Source organism: Plecotus auritus, assembly GCF_963455305.1.
Source record: "Plecotus auritus genome assembly, chromosome: 1".
Lineage (NCBI taxonomy): Eukaryota > Metazoa > Chordata > Mammalia > Chiroptera > Vespertilionidae > Plecotus > Plecotus auritus.
Genome location: NC_137770.1, coordinates 183335481 through 183355936, shown reverse-complemented (window position 1 = coordinate 183355936; position 20456 = coordinate 183335481). Strand labels below are relative to the sequence as shown.

General features: G+C 39.0%; 1 protein-coding gene across 4 annotated transcripts in view; it reads left to right on the top strand.

Annotated features, from left to right (window-relative positions):
• GRID2 (glutamate ionotropic receptor delta type subunit 2) overlaps positions 1–20456 on the top strand; it is a 1502079-nt gene that overhangs the window by 1062529 nt on the left and 419094 nt on the right. For 3 of the 4 annotated variants that reach the window (XM_080647673.1, XM_080647670.1, XM_080647672.1), the window contains one exon: positions 4617–4814. The exons of the other annotated variant lie outside the window; for it this stretch is intronic. In XM_080647673.1, the coding sequence (XP_080503799.1) occupies positions 4617–4814 (198 nt within the window). The remainder of the gene's footprint in view (positions 1–4616; positions 4815–20456) is intronic. 4 annotated transcript variants of the gene reach the window in all.

Below are 20456 nucleotides of genomic sequence, written 5' to 3'. Positions count from 1 at the left end.
TAGTTATTAAAATATGAGAACTAACCACAAAATCTGAAAGTTGCAAACAGTGTTGTAAATCACTAAGCAATTAGCATGCGATTTTTTAAATGACTGAGTACAAATTCTGAATTATGAAGTTATTATTTAATAACCCAAGAAGTGATGTGAATAAATCTATGATAATATGAAAATTATCAACCACTGAAACACTCTTTTCTACAAGCAGGTCTATGGATCCTCATGCTAATGCACTTAGATTGATAAACTACAGGCATTCTGTGAAAGCTTCATTTATTCCAGTTGCTGAGGATTGTGCTTAGAGAATTTGTCATCCAAATGATAAGCAAATTGAAACATGCCACTTGTTTTCATTTAATAGCAGGCAGGTTTTCATCAGCTTAGACTCAGTGTTATTATTATTCTTTGAAACTAATTGCCAGAAAATGAATTTTATTTTTTCTTTTATTATTTTCTTTTCCTCTCTTTGTCCCTATAATGGAAGACTCAAAGCCATCTACATATACTTTGAAAATATATGTCGAATATAATCTCCTGTCAACTGTGTGGTTGCAAAAGCCCCCTAGTCCTTGATTCTGCTATAATTCATTATGTACTCAGCTCTCAGAATTACTTTATAATTATTCTATTTCCCTTTCATAGTGCTCCAGTTCACTGCCATATATAACAGAAACCTTCACATGGCTTCAATGACCTCCATTATCCAGTCCCACTTAGGATCCTTTTTTCTTTATTTTTGTTTATATCCTATATAATAAAAGCTCAGCAACCAAATGGCAGAATGACCACAATGACTGGTCGACCAGTCGCTATGATGTGCACTGACCACCAGGGGGCAGACGCTCAGTGCAGGAACTTCCCCCTGGTGGTCAGTGTGCTACCACAGTGGGAGCACCGCTTGGCTGACCAGGATGAGCGGCTGCTCCTGCTGTGAACCTGGGCTGTGATTGTCACTTCCTCTCCCCAGGCTCCTCCTTCTCCTTACTCCCTACCACCTCCTCCGATGCCGACAGGCCATGCAATGCTGCCAACGGGCTCACAGAGCTGACCTCGAAGGCTGGGATGTGAGTCCGTGGCCACTGCAAGACTGGGGCCTACTCAGTCGCCTCTCAATGCTATTGTCCCTGGGCCCAGCCCTGACCAGGTCCCCTAGAGAGGCAAGTGCTCTGGCTCCATGGAAGACGCTGGACTAGGGAGCAGCGGCTCAGCGGGTGGGTCCACAGCCACTCAGCTGACTGGAATGAGCAGTGCTACCACAGCAGGCTGATCCCCACAGGCCACGCCCCCCACCAGTGCAAAATCTTATGCACCGGGTCTCTAGTTGCACTGTAACAGCCATACAGAAAAAAAAAAAAAGCTTAAACCATTTATCAATGAACTAGAGGCCCAGTGCACAAAAATAGTGCATAGGGGAGGGGATCCCTCAGCCCAGCCTGCACCCTCTCCAACCTGGGATCCCTCTCACAATCCAGGACTGCTGGCTCCCAACCACTCACCTGCCTGCCTGCTTGATTGCCCCTAACCACTTCTGCCTGCCAGCCTGATCACCCCCTCACCACTCACCTGCCAGCATGATCGATGCCTAACTGCTCCCCTTCTGGCCCGATTGCCCCTAACTGCCCTCCCCTGCCAGACTGGTCGCCCCTAACTGTCCTCCTCTGCAGGCCTGGTCACCCCCAACTGCCCTCCCCTGCTGACCCGGTCACCTCTAACTGCCCTCTCTTGCTAGCCTGGTCACCCCCAACTGCCCTCCCCTGCAGGCCTGGTCGCCCTAATGGTCCTCTCCTGCAGTCCTGGTCCCAACCAACTGCCCTCCCCTGCAGGCCTGGTCACTCCCAACTGCCCTCTCCTGTAGGCCTGGTCACCCCTAACTGCCTTCCCCTGCAGGCTGTTTCCCCCCCCCCAACTGCCCTCCCCTGCAGGCCTGGTCACCCCCAACTGCCCTCCTCTGCAGGCCTGGTTACCCCCCAACTGCCTTCCCCTGCAGGCCTGGTTGCCCCCAACTGCCCTCCCCAGCAGGCCTGGTCGCCCCCAACTGCCCTCTCCTGTAGGCCTGGTCACCCCTAACTGCCTTCCCCTGCAGGCTGGTTCCCCCCCCCCAACTGCCCTCCCCTACAGGCCTGGTCACCCCCAACTGCCCTCCTCTGCAGGCCTGGTCACCCCCCAACTGCCTTCCCCTGCAGGCCTGGTTGCCCCCAACTTCCCTCCCCAGCAGGCCTGGTCGCCCCCAACTGCCCTCCCCGGTAGGCCTGGTCACCCCCAACTGCCCTCCCCAGTAGGCCTGGTCACCCCCAACTGCCCTCCTCTGCAGGCCTGGTCTCCCATCAACTGTCCTCCTCTGCTAGCCTAATTGCCACCAACTGCCCTCCCTTGCAGGCCTGGTCCCTCCCAACTGCCCTCCCCTTCTGGCCTGATTGCCCACAACTGCCCTCCCCTGACAACCATCTTGTGGTGGCCATTTTGTGTCCACACGGGGGCAGCCATCTTTGACCACATGGAGGCGGCCATCTTGTGTGTTGGAGTGATGGTCAATTTGCATATTTCCTCTTTATTATATAGAATAATATGTAAAGTCCACCTAATCACTGTCCAAAATAAAAAATAGAATATTGTCATTACCACAGTAGCTATATTTCCTTGTGTATGTTTCTCTCCGTATCCTTAATTATCAAACTGCCTCTCATTCTGCTTCTCATCTCTTTACTTTCTTTGGGATTTTCTATTTGTTTATTCCCTTGTACCACAGGTTTTAACTCTGAACTATAACAGGTCACTAATTCTTTCTCCATCTATTTCTAATCTGCTGATAAACTCAGACATTAAGTTGTGAACTTTGATCATGATCTTTTCTAATTCTTTAATTTCTATTTAGTTCTTTTTAAATTCTGCAGTGACACATCCTATAGTCCAATTTCCTGTCAATTAAAAAAAAATCCCCATTAAACATAATTAGCATGTTTATAATATGCATCTGAAAATTTAGTGTCTGAGTTCTCAAAGATCTATTTCTGTTGGATATTATTTTTGCTGGTTCTCTATATAAAATGTAATCTCCTTTTATATGATATCTTGGACTTTTGCTTTGAACATTGTTCAAACAACTATTTAAAGCAGGGGTGGGGAATGTCTGGCCTGAGGGTCATATAAGGGCCACAAAATCACTTGGACTGGCCCTGCCAAGGCATTAAAAGTTTGACCACATATAGCAGGCTAATTTTTAAGTTGATAATTTTGTAGGGCCCACAAATGATGTCATAAATATTCAAATGGCCCTTGGCAGAAAAAAAGGTTCCCCACCCCTGAAATTTTTAAGGAATAAAAAGTATGATCTAAAATGAAGATACTTTCTTACATAGAGGATTGTGTTTTATTTTCTGTCATGCATCTGGAGTCTCTACTAGTCTCACGTAAACTTAAATTGCATTAAAATTTGAGACAAATTATGTTATCCTTATCCTAGATTTTAATTCATAGGTTGAAAAATTCGAGGTCACAAGGATAAAGTTGAAGTAAGTAATTATGATGCCTTCCTCTTCTGTAACGTGTTGTGTGACCTTGAGTTGAAACTTTTGTTTCTAATTTTTCTTATCTGTTAAAATAGTACAAAGTGGATAATCCCAAAAATGGTGATTTTCTTTTTCTTTTAGAGTCTATTTTCTTTCTCTGGTGTTTTGTTTGTCCTGGTTATGTTGTACATTGCTTTTGTTTTGCTTTATATTTTTTTGAGTACATGACTTTTCCCAATACTACATTCAAATTATTTTGAAAGTGGTACTCATGAGTTTTTACTATATCTCTCACTATGTTGAGTAGCAGCTCAATGCATGTTAAACAGATGAGTCAATGAATGAATAAACTTTGAAATAGGTGCACAGATAAAAATGATTAAGCCAAGCTCAGTATTGTTGCCTTAGAAAAGGAACAAATTTCTTTTCTATTACAGGTTCCAAAGCTTCACTGACAGTTATTTAAGAGTATAGCACATACAACTATGTACAGTACATAATACTTGATAATGATAATAACTATGTTACTTGTTTATGCACTTACTATAATATACATATTATTGTTTTATAGTGTTCTCCATATACTTATATAAAATATGTTTTCTGTAAAAGAGTATGCCACGTTATACCTGCAGCAGCCTCATACATCTTGTATTTACCAAGTGTGTTGATTGTATCATTTTTTCCTGTGCTTGATTTAATTTTGTGTTGTTTTGTACAGTAACATACCATAGAGGCTTGTACCATATAGCCTAGGTATATAATAGCCTATACCATCTGGGTTTGTGTAGGTATAGTTTATGATGTTTGAACAATGACAAAATCGGTCAAGGACATATGTCTCAGAACATATGCCTGTCGTTAAGTGGTATGTCTATAATTAAATGAGAGCTGACAAGAAATTGGGTAATGTAATTAAACATTGTTTAGTAATATGCTACACTAACAACACACAACTTATATTAACAACCACAGTTATATTTCTAAGTTAATTATCTCAAAGTGCAAAAGCAATTTTTAGACTATAAGCAAAACTCTTAGAAGAATTAATTTTTGCTCTTTAAGGAGCAATATAGATTGACATCTTGGATATCTCTTATTTCCCTGCAGGAAGAACCTTTTGTAATGGTCTCTGAAAATGTCCTGGGTAAGCCCAAGAAATACCAGGGCTTCTCCATTGATGTTTTGGATGCCTTATCTAACTACCTGGGATTTAACTATGATATTTATGTTGCACCGGATCATAAATACGGAAGCCCACAGGAAGATGGGACATGGAATGGCTTGGTAGGAGAACTAGTCTTTAAGGTAAGCATTTACTTTGTTATTTATTTACTATATATCTAAAGGCTGAACTATAACCCCCGGAAGCTAACTTAATATAAAATAAATGCAAAGCAAAGTATTAAGTGCTGGTGTTGAATGCCAAAGTCTTAGCCAATACTATTTTATGATCTTTGTTGAAAGAAAAATTAATGACAAAATAAAGCTAGATTTTCAGAGTATTTCCTCTTAGAGGCCTGGTGCACGAAATCATGCATGGGTGGGATCCCTTAGCCTGGCTGTGATCAAGGCCTATCAGAAACCCCAGGAGGTTGGCTGACCAGTTAGGGGGCCCATAGGTCAGGGGTAGGGACCGCAAGAGGTTGGCTGGCTGGGCCAAGGGGAGGAGTCACGGGAGGTTGGCTGTGGGGGCAAACTGACCACCAGGGGGCAGCTCCTGCATTGAGTATCTGCCCCCTGATGGTCAGTCATGTCATAGTGACTGGTCAACCAGTCGTTCCAGTTGTTCTGGTCATTCAGTCATAATGGTTGCTTAAGCTTTTATATGTATAGATGATAGAAATGTATCTAGAGCAAAGAATTACCTTTGCCAAATTTATACTTCATACATTTTGTCAGTATATGGTACATGATGAAGTCACAATGAAATTTACAAACATAATTCGTGTCATTGTTTTCTTTTAAAAACACAGTGTTATTTGTAAAAAGTAGATAAAATTCTGATCACTTAAGAACTAATCATTTTTACTTTTAGGATATAAATATATAAATAAGGTAAATCTATTTTTACTGATATTTTTGTCCTTGGCCTTTCAATTATTAGAGAGGTATTTAAATTTCTGTCTTTTTATTTTTAAACATTTTTAAAGTATCTTTATTATTGAAAGTTATACAGATATACTCCTTTTTTCCCCATTGATCCATTCTAGCCTGCTCCCTCCACCCACCTCCTCCCACCCCAGGCCTTCACCACACTATTGTCTGTGTCCATGGGTTATGCATATATGCATATAAATTCTTTGGTTAATCACCAATCCCACCATCCCCACCCCTGCCTTCCCTCAATGATTCATCAGTCTGTTTTTTGCTTTTCTCTGATTGGCTCATTTCACTTAACATAATACTCTCCAGGTCCCTACATGTTGTCTCAAAGGATAAATGTAAGTTAAGAAACCATAAAAATCCTGGAAGAAAACATAAACTTCTCTGTCTTAATCTATATTTCTGTAGGTTTGTTTTATTTTTTAAGTTCTTTTATTAATTCATACACATTTATAATTATTACTAGAGGCCCAGTGCATAACATTCATGCACTCGCGGGGGGACGTGGGGAGGGGAGGAGCCTCAGTCCAGCCTTCACCCTCTCATAGTCCAGGAGCCCTCAGGGGATGTCCTACTGACGGTTGTCAGACATCCTTAGCACTGCTGCAGAGGTGGGAGAGGCTCCTGCCACCTTCACTGTGCTTGCCAGCCGTGAGCACGGCTTCTGGATGAGCAGCCCTCCCCCTATGGGAGAGCATTGACCACCAGGGGCAGCTCCTGCACTGAGCGTCTTCCCCCTGGTGGTCAATGCACGTAATAGCAACCGATCATTCCGCTGTTCAGTGGATTAGCATATTAGCCTTTTATTATATAGGATGTCTTCCTGGTTAATTGTTAAATAGTCAGGTTTAGGTCTATGATTTACTATTTGATTTACATGTGTCATATTTCTTCCTGTGTTCCTTCTTTTCTTCCTTTCCTTTGGGCTAATTGAATGTTCTTAGTGTTTGATTTTATTTTCTCTTTTGGTTTTTTGGCTGTATTTCTTTGTAGTTTTATTTGTCTGTGGTTAAAACATAATATGCATTCATAACTTATCACATTCTATCTAGATATATTATACCACTTCAGATTTAAAAAATAATAAACTTACAGCAATGTAATTCAATTTACACCCACCTTATACTTTGTGCTATTGCTGCCATATATTTACATTTTATGAACTCACAGTAAAATGCTATAGTCTTTCATTTAAACAAACATTTGTCTTTCAAAGGTACAAATAGGGAACTAAAGACAGTTTCCAGTACCTGACCACTCATCTGCTAGTTCCGGGGCTCCTTATACCTTTCTACACATGTGAGTTCCTACCCAGTATGATTTATTTCAACCTGAAGAACTTCCTTTACAATAACTTGAAGTGCAGCCCTACAAGTAGCATCTACGCTCAGCTTTTGTTTATCTTAAAATGTCTTTGTGTACCTTTGTTTTTGAATAGTATTAGTAGTATACATTAAACTCTGAGTTGACAGGTCTTTTTTTCTAGGTACTTTTTGTCGTTGTGGTTTCAAATAGGGACAATGTTGGTTTTGATTAATGTTTAACCAGAGCGCTGAGAGTCTCATAAGATAGTCACTTATAATCAAAATATACTTTTCTTCATAATTTTAAATTGTCTAAGGGGAACTTATGGATAAAATCCTATTATTTGTAAAATCAAGGCTGGCAATTTTAAAATAAGGGCAAACTTTTATTTTAAAAATCAAAATAAATTTAACATTCAATAGTTTTTATGCAATAACAAATTTAAAAAAATTGAGATATAATTGACATATAAGATTATATTAGTTTCAGGTGTATAACAATGACTTACTATATGTATATATTGAAAAATGAAAAATGATCACCACAATAAGTCTAGTTAATATATATCACAACACATAAAAGTTTATTTTTTAAAAAGATATTTTTATTGATTTTTAGAGAGAGAATAAAAGAGAGGGAGAGAGAGAGAAAACATCCATCCGCTGCCCCTGCACACTCCTTCCTGGAACTGAGCCCAGGACCTTAGCATGCACCCTAACCAGAATTAACTGGCAACCCTTCAGTGCATGAGACGATGCCTAATAACTGAGCCAGGGCATAAAAGTTTGTTGATGTTGTTTGTTTTATCTTGTTATTTTAATACTAGAGGCCTGGTGCATGGAATCTGAGCACAGGTGGGGTCCCTAGGCCTGGCCAGCATCAGGGCTGATTGGGGCCAGGCCAATTAGGGCCAGGCCAGAGAGGAGGTGATAGTTGCTGGGCTGGGTGTGGAACGGACACTGGACGCTGATGCCACCATTGTTGGCAACCCACCGCTGTGTGGTTTTCCACCTCCCCCCCTCCTCCTTCCCTTGCCACTGCCACTGCACTGCCACCATGGCGGGTGGATGGCGGGCCAACAGCCTGCCAGCTGGGGGGAGGGGTGGGGCATGGGAGTTTGGCCGCCAGCCCCAAGTAGGGAACCGGCCGTAGCCACCCTGGGAAAAGGGCTGTGTCCTCTGCCACCCACCCCCCAGTTCCCCATCCCAGCCTGGGGCCAGCCCAGATTGGGTGACCAGGGCCTACCAGCTGCGGGGGAAGGACTGCGGGAGGTTGGCCAGCCAGGGGAGGTTGGCTGTGGGAGCACACTGACCACCAGGGGGCAGCTCCTATGTTGAGCGTCTGCCCCCTGGTGGTCAGTGCACGTCATAGTGACCAGTCATTCTGGCCATTCCAGTAGTTCCAGTCGTCTGGTCGTTCGGTTGTTCTGGTTGCTTAGGTTTTTATATATATACTAGTGGCCCGGTGCATGAAATTCATGCATGGGGGGGTGTCCCTCAGCCTGGCCTGCACCCTCTCCAATCTGGAACTCCTCGGGGGATGTCTGACATCCCTCTCACAATCCGGGACCACTGGCTCCTAACCACTCACCTGCCTGCCTGCCTGATCACCTCTAACCACTCTGCCTGCTAGCCTGCTTGCCCCCAACTGCCCCTCCTTTAGGCCTGATCACCCCTAACTGCTCCCCCTGCCGGCCTGCTCGCCCCCAACTGCCCTCCCCTGCCAGCCTGATTGCCCCTAACTGCCTCAGCCTTGGCCCCGCCACCATGGCTTTGTCCGGAAGGACGTCCAGAAAGTCTCCTGGAAGGTCTCCCGGTCTAATTAGCATATTACCCTTTTATTAGTATAGACTAGAGGCCCAATGCATAAAATGCATGCAAGAGTTGGCCTTCCTTCCTCCCGCTGCCGGCACCGGCTTCCCTCCGGCACCTGGGACCCGGGCTTACCTCCGGCACCTGGGACCCGGGCTTCCCTCGCAGCCCCAGCTCCATCTGGAAAGTTGTCTGGAAGGACTTCCGGAAGGACGTCCAGTCTAATTAGCATATTACGCTTTTATTATTATAGATATTCATCATTTTAAAGATGACATTCCATTGTCTTTTGCCAAATATTGTTTATAATGAGAAGTTGACCATTATTTATACTTTTGTTTCTTTTTGTTGTTGTTTTGTTTCTTTAGTGTGGGGATTGCCTTTTTTAAAATTCTCTTTTCAGTTTTTTAAATCCTAAATTTTTCTTTTTATTGAATTTATTGAGATAACATTGTTTAAAAAAAATTACACAGGTTCCGGTGCACAATTCTACAATACATCATCTGTACACTGTATTAAATATGCAAGAAACCAAGTCAAATCTCCATCCATCACCATTTATCCCCCCTGTACCCTATCCCAGCTCATACCTCTTGTCCTGGCAATCACCACATTGCTGTCTGTATCCATAAGTTTTTCCTCTTTCTTTTTATTTTTATTTTTGCTCAATCATCCTTCCTATTCAGCACCTCCTTTCACAGCTGTCAGCCTGCTCTCCATCTATGAGTCTGTCTCTATTTTGATTGCTAGTTTATTTTGTTCATTAGATTCCACATATGAGTGAAATCATATGGTACTTCTCTGATTGGTTTATTCACTTAGCACAATTTTCTGTAGATTTATCTATTCTGTAGCAAAGGGTAAGATTTCCTTATTTTTTATGGCCTAGTAGTATTTCACAGTGTAAGTGTATGACCTCTTTGTATTTTTGATGTTTAAATATAATGTGTCTAAATGTGGTTTTCTTTGTATTTAATCCTGCTAGGAGCTCAGTAAGCTTCTGGTTTGTATTTTACAAAGTTTAATAAATGTTGACAATTATTTCTACAAATTTTTTTCTACTGCTTTTCCTTTCTTCTCCCAAGTTGAGGCTCACAGAATATTTAATTTAGACCTTTTAATGTCTCTAAGTCACAGAGTTCTTATTTATTTTATTAAAATACTAGAGGCCCAATGAAATTTGTGCAAGAGTAGGCCTTCCTTCCCTCGGCTGCCAGCACTGGCTTCCCTCTGGCACCTGGGATCCAGGCTTTCCTCTGGCACCCAGGACCCGGGCTTCCCTCTGGCTGCTGGCACCCAGGGCGAGGGCTTCCATCCAGCCACCGGCAGGCACCCAGGACCCGGGCTTCCCTTGCAGCCCCTGCTTCGTCTGAAAGGTCATCCAGAAGGATGTCCAGTCTAATTAGCATATTATGTTTTTATTACTATAGATTTTTACTCTCTAACCTTTAGATGGGATAATTTATCTTGATCTGCTTTCCGGTTTATGGATTCTTTCCTTCCAATTTCCAATTTTCTATTAGGTCCATTCAGTAACATTTTTATTCTAGATAGCTTATTTTTAGTTCTAGAGTTTCAATTTTTAAGGAATAATTTCCATTTCTCTGTTGATATTCCCCATCTTCGTAGTCATTATAACCATCTTCTCTTATAAGTCTTTAATCATATTTGACTATAATGGCTGCTTTAAAGTCCTTGTCTGTTGTAATTTCTACATCTCTGCCTTCTTTTTGTGGTTACCCTATTCTAGCTACCCTGGCTGCCTCAAACTCTTTCTTCTAACTGCCTTTCTCCTTGTGTTCTAGCTACCCCTTGCCACCTAAACAGAGATAGGTCCTCCATGAATAAGCCATTTAAAAGTGGATCTCACTCCATGCAGTTAGTATTGTTTAATTATTAAATAGCCTACAGTTTCTGACTGACTTTGGTTAACCTCCAGAGCTTTACATTTTTACAAAAATTTATCCAGAATTTACAATTGTTATTTTTTGTTGGGTTAATCCAATAAAAACTATCCCATCGTTGCTGAACTATAATTACTTCTGAAATAATTAAATTGTTCAGAACTAGAATTACTTCTGAAATAATTAAATTGTTCAGAAAAATAAAGTATCTGACTAAGATGGAGAAGAGAATAAAATAAAAGATTTTAAGGTAGTGGTAGGAAAAATAACAAAGCTGTTTTCATATCCTATAATTACTGCAGTTAATTTATTTAATAATTCAATTACATATGGAATTTTATTTGAAAAATATTAATTTCAGTATTTTTATTAAAAAAAGAGAATGATCAATTCTTATCCCTCTTACAATTTATCTTATATTCCTTTATTGTAAATTCAGAAACCTAGTGTTCTATCTTTGTATTCCTAAGGGGTCCTGCCCCATCTGAACCCAGATAAGCAATTACGTCAAAATAGAGTAAAGAAAAGAAAAAGGCATTATACACATTTATTGTATAGAGAGAGTGGATAAAATCTTTAAGAGGCATTATGCCAAAAACTTCACAGTAAAAAGCATTAGAATTAGTTTAATGTTGGTGCTGCTTTTAATATGGTTTGTGTGCTTGCTTCCAGTTAAATTTTTGAGGCTTGCTTCCATACCTGTGAAGTGAGGAGTACAAGTATATTAATGGAAAGATCACTTCCAACTGTACTTTGTTTTAACATTTTAAGAATTTATTACATAACAACCAATCAATAGTATGTTGTTCTTCATAAACAATCAATATGATTGTTTTCATTTGTGTGTAAGAGCATGAATTTATTCAATGATAAAGTTCCCCCGAGTCCTTTTACAAAGTGAAAATTCAGGCATAAAGAAGTTAACTTATGAATGTGTAAGTTTTAGCCAGAAAAACTATAAAGCTATTTATTGCAACTAGATTTTTATTTTATTCAGGAAGTATTTAGTCATTCTGCCTAGGCGTTGAGAAGCACGTATTAGGCAGGGCGGGGGAGGATAGCAAACAGGAGGTCTTGGGGAGTAGGCAGGGAGACAGGGAACATACAGGAGGTCTTGGGGAGTAGGCAGAGAGACAGGGAACATACAGGAGGTTTTGGGGAGTAGGCAGAGAGACAGGGAACATACAGGAGGTCTTGGGGAGTAGGCAGAGAGACAGGGAACATACAGGAGGTCTTGGGGAGTAGGCAGAGAGACAGGGAACATACAGGAGGTCTTGGGGAGTAGGCAGAGAGACAGGGAACATACAGGAGGTCTTGGGGAGTAGGCAGAGAGACAGGGAACATACAGGAGGTCTTGGGGAGTAGGCAGAGAGACAGGGAACATACAGGAGGTCTTGGGGAGTAGGCAGAGAGACAGGGAACATACAGGAGGTCTTGGGGAGTAGGCAGAGAGACAGGGAACATACAGGAGGTCTTGGGGAGTAGGCAGAGAGACAGGGAAAACGGGAGAGAATGTGGTGCCATGAAAGCCAAGGGAAGATAACGTTTTAAGAAGGAAAGAGCAGTCAGTTTAGGTTATCCACCAAGATTCATTATAGTAAACTTTATCAGGCTTGCTAACTGCTACAAAGCAAAATGACACCATTGAAATGGGTTCATAATGTTATGACAGAGCTCCAGAAAAGTGATGATTATTGTATAGTTTTATTAAACATTTTTATGAATCTAAGTATATTTTAGATAATAGTAAATATTGCCAATGAATACCTCCATCCATGACAATGAGACTCCTAAAATTAACAAAGTTAATGGTCTTTCTTCCTAAGGGGAGACCAAAACTAAAAGAATGTTTCTCAGATTCTTTGTCATGATGATGATTACGGACAGACCATCACATTAAAAAAGAATCCAATGAGAAACATGGAAAGTTTCTGAGTTCATATGATTATTCCACAGAGATTTCCAGGGGTGGCACTAGGGCTTCAGAGTTGATCAATTTCATGTTAAAGGGCTTCCCCATTAAAACTAGGTGTCAATGTTTTAGTACATGCATAATTTTTAGAGAAGAAATTACAGCCAGAGAGGGCACATGATTGCTTAAATGTGTATATGGAGTCTATTCAAAAACTAAAAATAGAGCAAAGTCTCCTCCATTTCTTATGTACCTTACTACTTTTATAACTTTCTGCAATTAATGTGTCCTTAAAATTTATGAGAACACAGATATGGCCAAAAGATGTTTCAGTGTGAAATAGATAAATGAGAGCTATGTTCTGCTCAGTACAGGAGCAACTGTTACGAGTGAGTTAATGTGACTGATAAATTACATTCTCCCGGTTTAAAGGGGAAAGTGGAAGTAAGAAGACCACAGAAAACTTTATATAGGAAATAAGAAGTATGTCAAACTTAGAAGTACAAAAAAACTAAGAAAAAATAAATAGCGCTATGAGTTAGACAGCCGGGTGCTGTATCATTTACTTCCTTTTTTGGGTAGCATACTTTTAAGTCAGCAGCTTTCAAAGTAATACCTGAGGTATTAGAAGACTTTCCAAGGGACAGACCAGTACAGGTAGCTTAATAGGAAGTAAATTTCCATATTCTCAGTTTCTATAAGTAATCTTTCCTAAAAATGATGTGCCTGAAAACATGACCCTGGTGTCTCTTATTTTCCTCAGCCGTTGTACAATTAGCTTCTTTTACTTTATAAAATAAGGTGCATGAAAAATCTTCTTACAACGTGTGGTTCTTAGTGCAGATATTCTCTGAAGCACCAAAGGGACAATGGAAACACTAGTGTTGCTACAATCCTTTATAAGTCATATCATTTCATGTAAAATATAATGAACAAAAGATAGAAGAACTTAATTTGTCAAATGCTAGATCATTAAAAAGGTTTGTTGATGATAGATCACAAACTTTCTACATATTGCATGGGAAGATTTCAAGGAATTGAGTGGCATGGCTAAAAAGCAAATAAACAAGGTAGATTAGATTGCTATAATTTTGTTATTTTATAGAAGTCTTATTCATATAAAATGAATAGGTTAAAATGGAAGTGGCTTCCTCATTTATATAGTTGCCATGAAGTTCAGCAACTCTTAATTTTAGAAAGTAAATATATTTCCATCATAGATATTCTAATTTCTTAATGCATTCAACATAGAAAACATATTTACTTAGGGACTTATAAATATTTTTAAATGCATACCAATTAACGCCATGGACAAGTGTGAATAAGATTATGACATCTATAACAAATACGTTTAATTGATGGTCTCTGTGCTATGTGCTATGTTTGGCACTGGAGACACAAAGATAAATAAAACATGGTTCTTCCCCTTAAATATCTCTTAGCTCAGTGGGAAACACAAGCATTAAACTAGGTAATTATAGTACAGTGCAGAGAGTGTAATGCCAGAGGCATGAATGGAACACTGAGAAAGCCTTAGAGATTAAAAAAAAAAAAAGGCCAAACCTCCCAAAGAATGAAATATGTATGGAGACTACAGAATAACAAGTGATAAACATCTAGGTAAAATGGGGTTGGCAGAAAGTAAAGGATGTCTACTGACAGACAAAAAAAAAAAAAAAAAAAAAAAAAAAAAAAAATTAAGCAAAGGCAGAAAGGTAAAAAATAGCATGAGAGGTCTTTGTAGCACTCCAACCAAGAAGTGATGAAACTGTGTCCTAAGGTACTAATAATAGGAATGGGGTGAAAAAATATGATATTAAAGACATAAAGGAGGTAGGATTAACAGAATTTGGTGACTAAGGTGAAGGAAGATTCAAGGATAATTTATAAGTGTATAGTATGTAATAGTAAATTCACAATTAATAAGAGGATGATGTATATAATTCATCATAAAGGAGGTTGCTGAGAAATATTTAGAGAGGAAAGGGATAAGGTCAGTTTAGAGTAGAATGAATTGGATCTAGCATGGGAAGATTCACAAGTTTGTAGGACTCTAAAGCTCAACAAAAAAGCCCAATAAGAGGCATACATTTGGGAGTCATTAGCCTAGGAGTGTGGTTGATAGCATGAACATACATGAGATTGTTGAAAACATACAGTGAGATTATTGGGCTGATTTTAGGATGAAGCTGAAGAAATACACCATTTACGAATTGACAGAAGAAAAGTCTGTGAAGAAAAAAACAATTGAGAATAATAAGTCAAAGAATAACTGAACCTGGGAGAAGAGGTCAGTTAGGATAAAAAAGTTTCAAAAACAAAGCTATGACTAGCAATGTCCAAAATATTTGCCATGAGAACTTGCAAATGTCCACTAAGATGGCTCTTTGGAAGTTTTGGGTAACTTAAGCCTGAACTGCTTTGGTAGCACAGGGGGGAAAGAAGCCAGATTGCTAAAGGTTATGGAAAAACTTGGAGTTGCATGCTGTAACAGAACATGTATATATTACTCTTTCAGAAAGTTTGGATGGGAAAGAGAAGAGAGAAAGAGATAATAGCTAAAGGGTTTATTGATATTGTTAGAGTTTTTGTTATTTTGTTTATTTTTCAATTAAGAGAAACCTGAGTATAATTATAAACTGAGGAAGGAAAATAAAGGAGAATTTAATATAAGAAAAGGAAGTTAATATGTGAGAGATAAAGATCCCAGAGAAAATAGAATAAAATTTAGATTGAGAATTTATTTTGGGGGGATGAATATGTTTTTTTTTTTTAATACTGGAAAAATAAAACAAAACATTGTGAGAATATGTCTGGTAATCCTTAAATCTAGAGGCAAGAGGTTAGAGGGTTGAAGGAGATCATATCTCAATGCTTCAAATTTCTTGAAAAAATAGGATATGAAGTCTGTTGACATTAATGGGGACAAGTACTATGTAATAGGGTACAGGAGATTGGGAGAGTTAAATATTGAAGGCAGTGATGGTGATGCTAAATCAAAGTATATAAAAAGGTGGATCAGTGGTGCTGAGGATTAAGCTGAAGTTTATTTAACACTGCCACTTTTCATTGCTACTAGTCTGCACCAGAGTGTCACTTTCTTCATCTGAAAATAAATGTCCAGTGTAAGAGACTGGAAGATTAAAACATACATATCAGGGTTGAATAAACTTGGCAGGAAATAGAGATGGAAGAAAAGCTAAATTGTTCAAGGAAGCATGGTCATGACTGGGGAGATAGACCTGGATAAAATTTTGGAAAAATTAATCAGAATGTAAATATAAGGTTGAAAGCAGGTGAAGTAAAAGTGAAGATGTGAAAGATCTAGTAAGAGAGAAAACATTAACCAGAGACTGAAATATAGATGTTGACTTTGTGGGTCATAACAGAACATTTGAAGAGATAAAAGGAATTGGAATTTAAAAGGGAGAGAGGGATATTCATAGGAAAAAGGGATATTCTGTAATGGTGGATACATGATATTATGCATTTGTCAAAACCCACTGAAATAGTGAACCCTAATATAAACAATTAACTTTAGTTAGTAATGCTGTCTACATTGATTCAGTTGTAACAAATGTACCTCACTAATGCAAGATGTTAATAACAGGGCAAAGTAGGGTGGAATGGAGGGGTATGGCATGGCAGGGATAGGGGGTGGTATATAGAAACTTTCTGTACTTTACTAGTATGTTCAATTTTTCTGTAAATCAGAACTACTTTAAAAAGATAAAGTCTATTTTTAAAAAAATGGCCCATAATGATTGTTGTAAGAGACATCTACATTGAGACTGACATCAATTAGGAGGTTTGTAGGTTTGGAGGTGAAGAGGAATATTTAGCCAAGTCTCTAAGTTTTCAGTGCATGAGAAGAAAATATTGTGAAGTCTATCTAGTGGAGGTGATAAGACAAGCCCCCCACCCCCGCAGAAGGCACGCATGTAATTAATAAAATACAAGGGAGGTCACAGGCATAGAGTTTCATTAATAGAGAGCAGAAATCTAGTATTTGAGAAAACAAATATACTTCATAGTTTCTAGTAAATCATGAAAGTGATAGAAGTAAATTTTCACTCAATGGAAACTCAAAATAAGGATAATTTTCCCCACAGGGCATCCTGAAGCTCTTGATCTTTTCCTGTGCCTTCTATGTTCATCCTCATTTCCACTCTATGATCCTACATATGAATAATAGGTTACTGTTATAGAAGTTCATGGTATTTGGCTGACTGAGTTTATGTCTACACCATCGTAGCTAAGTTATCAATAGAGCCTTTACTGATTCTCCAGTGTCCTTTAATTCATTAGATATTGATTCTTTATTTTAATCTCTACAGTGGCTATTCCAAACATTTCCCATTTTTTTAAAGTTTCCATTTATAGCCCCACTCTCCATCCTTGATACCCTTCTCATCTTTAGTTGTTAAGGCTCATAGTTTACTGCAAATACTATGAGAATCTAGTGTGAGTTCCTTGTTTTCTTACTCTTCAACCTCAAAATCCCTCCACATATTCTCTTATCCTTTTTAAAAATATATATATTTTATTGATTTTTTACAGAGAGGAAGGGAGAGGGATAGAGAGTTAGTAATATTGATGAGAGAGAAACATCGATCAGCTGCCTCCTGCACACCTCCTACTGGGTATGTGCCCGTAACCAAGGTATATGCCCTTGACCAGAATCGAACCTGGGACCCTTGAGTCCTCAGGCCGATGCTCTATCCACTGTGCCAAACCGGTTAGGACTTCTCTTATCCTTAAAGGCAACACAAAGACTTTGGATTAGAACAGAACATTAATTGTTGATACCATTAACACATTTACTAGCCACATGAGCCTATGAGAGTTTTTAAACTTTTTGAATAGCTTTATCCACATCTGTAGAATTGTGATTATCAAGAAAATGAATTCAGGAATATGTTTCAGGGAAGGCAAATAAGCCTCTTCTTAACAGCTGACTCTGACAAGTTGGTAAAATTTTCCTCAGGTTATATATTTTAAAAATGTAATGAGTTCAACATATATTTTTGAAGGCAGACTGACAGGATCCGTTGACAGATTAGATGGGGAAGAGCAAAGAGAAACAGGATTTGCTTCTAGATTAGACGAGGAAGAGCAAAGCTAATGATGTCTTCTCACTGAAGGTTTTGTATCTTATCTTTTCAGCCACAGAAGCAGAGAAAGACTTCCTTTGTTCCCATTTCCCCAGCTCTACTTCCTACATGACTTGTAGCCATGGGCATCTCTCACTTGGATTGCAGCTCTAGATTTCCAGTTATCTCCCTCTTTCCACTCCTGACTGCCTTCAATACACTGTAACCCAGCAGTCAAATGATTTAGTCACTCTTTTGCTGAAAGCCATTTGATAACCTTCCCATCCAACTTGGAGTAAAAACCATCCTTAAAATTATGATCTCCTTTGTTTCTCCCTCACTCCTGTGCTCCAAGCCCACAGTCCTTCTCCCTCTTCCACCACTTGCTGAACTTGGCCTTTTGAACTTCTTGAACCATCTTACTAGAATGATCTTCCCCCAGATATCTTTCCCTCCACCTCAAATTCCCTGCCCCCAGGCTCTGTTGAAAAGTTATTATTAGAGAGGCCTTCCATGGCCAACCTATTCAAGCAATGTCTACCCTCTGCACTACCTCTCTCCCCTTAGTCTGGTTTATTGTTCTTTGTAACACATATCACCATCTTGCTATGCGCCTACTTGTTCATATTTCTCTGCCAAAATGTAAGCTTAATTGGGGCAGAGAGTTTATACATCTGATGTACCACTGAAACTTCAGTATCTAGAAAATATTTTTACATCAAAGAATGAATAGCAGTCAAGTGATCTTTTATGATATACATTAGATAATAACATTCCGTTATTAAAATCTCTCAATGGTATCTCATTGTTCTTTAATAAAATCAGTCAACCTACTACGTTTAGCCTTATCTAAAAGAAATTTCAATATTTATTGCGAGGCTAAATTTTGGGCTCTGCTCTTATAATTTTAAGTTTTTTAATCCACATAGCTCACTATATTCAGTCACTCCCACTTCACTACAATTGAATTGAGAGTGGGATCATTTACTAGCATAAGAACTAAAGAAGGAATATTTGGGTAGAGAGTAGAAAGTGCCGAGGCAAAACTAATATTTTGGAAATGAGTAATAATAGTAATTAACATTTTCAAATAGCTGAATGCTATTCCAAAGCTTTATGGGTACTGACTCCTTAAATCCTCACAAATATACTCAAAAATACTTATAAATATATATAATTATATCCCCATTATGTAGATAATAAAACCCAGGCACAGAAGATTAAGTAACTTGCTCAAAGTCACATAGCTAATAAATAGAAGAACTCAAATATGAGTTCAAGTTGTTTGACATCAGATCCATTCTCTTAACTACTATGGATACACTTTCCTGGAGCTATCCGAACAGAAAATGAACTAAGTAGCTTGATATGAGTCTGGAGTTCAGGTAAGTAACCTGGCTGGGAAGATACATCTGAGACTAATTAGCATAGAGTGAAATTAAAGTGCCCCTCTATCTTTCTTTACTTTGTTTCCCTTATATCTCAATCTTTCACATTTTCATTCCATTCTCAGTGCTTAAAAACAAACTCAAGTTATTCTCTATCTTAAAAATAATCTTCCCATACTTTCCAATATAAATTAATTAGATGTCTTTGGTTTCAAATGATGGTCCAATTGAAATGAACAGATACTTTAATAGCTTATCACTCCCAGGGATGAAATCCAGGCTTATCTCTTCAGGCCTTCATATCTGCTCTCTTCATCTCAGCTCTGCTTTTCATTGTGTTGTCCCAGTTCTTAGGCAGGCCCTCCTTTGATCACATTCAACTTCAGTCTGCCTTTTGTGTCAGCAAAGCGATTTTCAGCAAGTCCAGACTTAGATTTCATTCTCTTACCTATCCCAATATCAACATAGATTCTCACTTTTTTTTAATCCTTACTCAAGCATATGTTTTCTATTGATTTTGAGAGAGAGAGAGAGAGAGAGAGAGAGAGAGAGAAACATCAATGCCAGAGAGAAACACTGATCCCCAACCGGGGATCGAGCTCCCAAACTAGGTATATGCCCTGACTGGGAAGCGACCCAAAACCTTTTGGTGCATGTGACCATGCTCCAACCAACTGAGCCACCCAGCCAGGGCCATAGATTCTCTTTATCAACAGTTCCAACAAAGAACCTCAGTTTTGTACAGTTTCAGCACTGAGATAGCTGGGAGGGCAGTGTTTTCAGCACCAGGGCTGCACCATGTGGACACCTTGAGCACTCAGGGTAGCAGTAGCTCAGTGTAAACACTTGAAGCAGCATGGGGCAATGCTGATCCCCGAATGAAATTGGGATGCTGTTATTAGAAGGGAAAATACGGGACAGGCAAAACAAAAGGTATCTTTCAGAGGCTTAAAAATAATGGTTTATGTTACATGGGCACCAACAGTGGTTACATGGACACAAATATTTAAATCATTAGCAAATATAAAACTATAATAATTAAACAAGTCATAAAGAGGTCATAAAATCCATAAGAAAATACTAAGACCCCAGAAGGTAATGCTATAAAGACATAAATTTAGACTTTTAAAAGAGGAAACTGATAGACAATATAAATCTAAAAGGAAATCTATTATAATGGAATAGGGCAATTAATAAAGGTAAAAAAATAAGGTATATATGTAAAATATAAATAGTGATTTTATAAAGAAAAAGCTACAGCTCTGTGTTATATAGCTTGGAACTATTTTATATGCTGTGTTTTATAATGACAATATAATATCACTACAATTAGAGTCTCATATTTTAGTCAGCAATAATCTTGACAGCACTGGCAATTAACACAGGTACCTAAGGAAATTAAAAAACATCATTTGAAATTGACCAAATAAT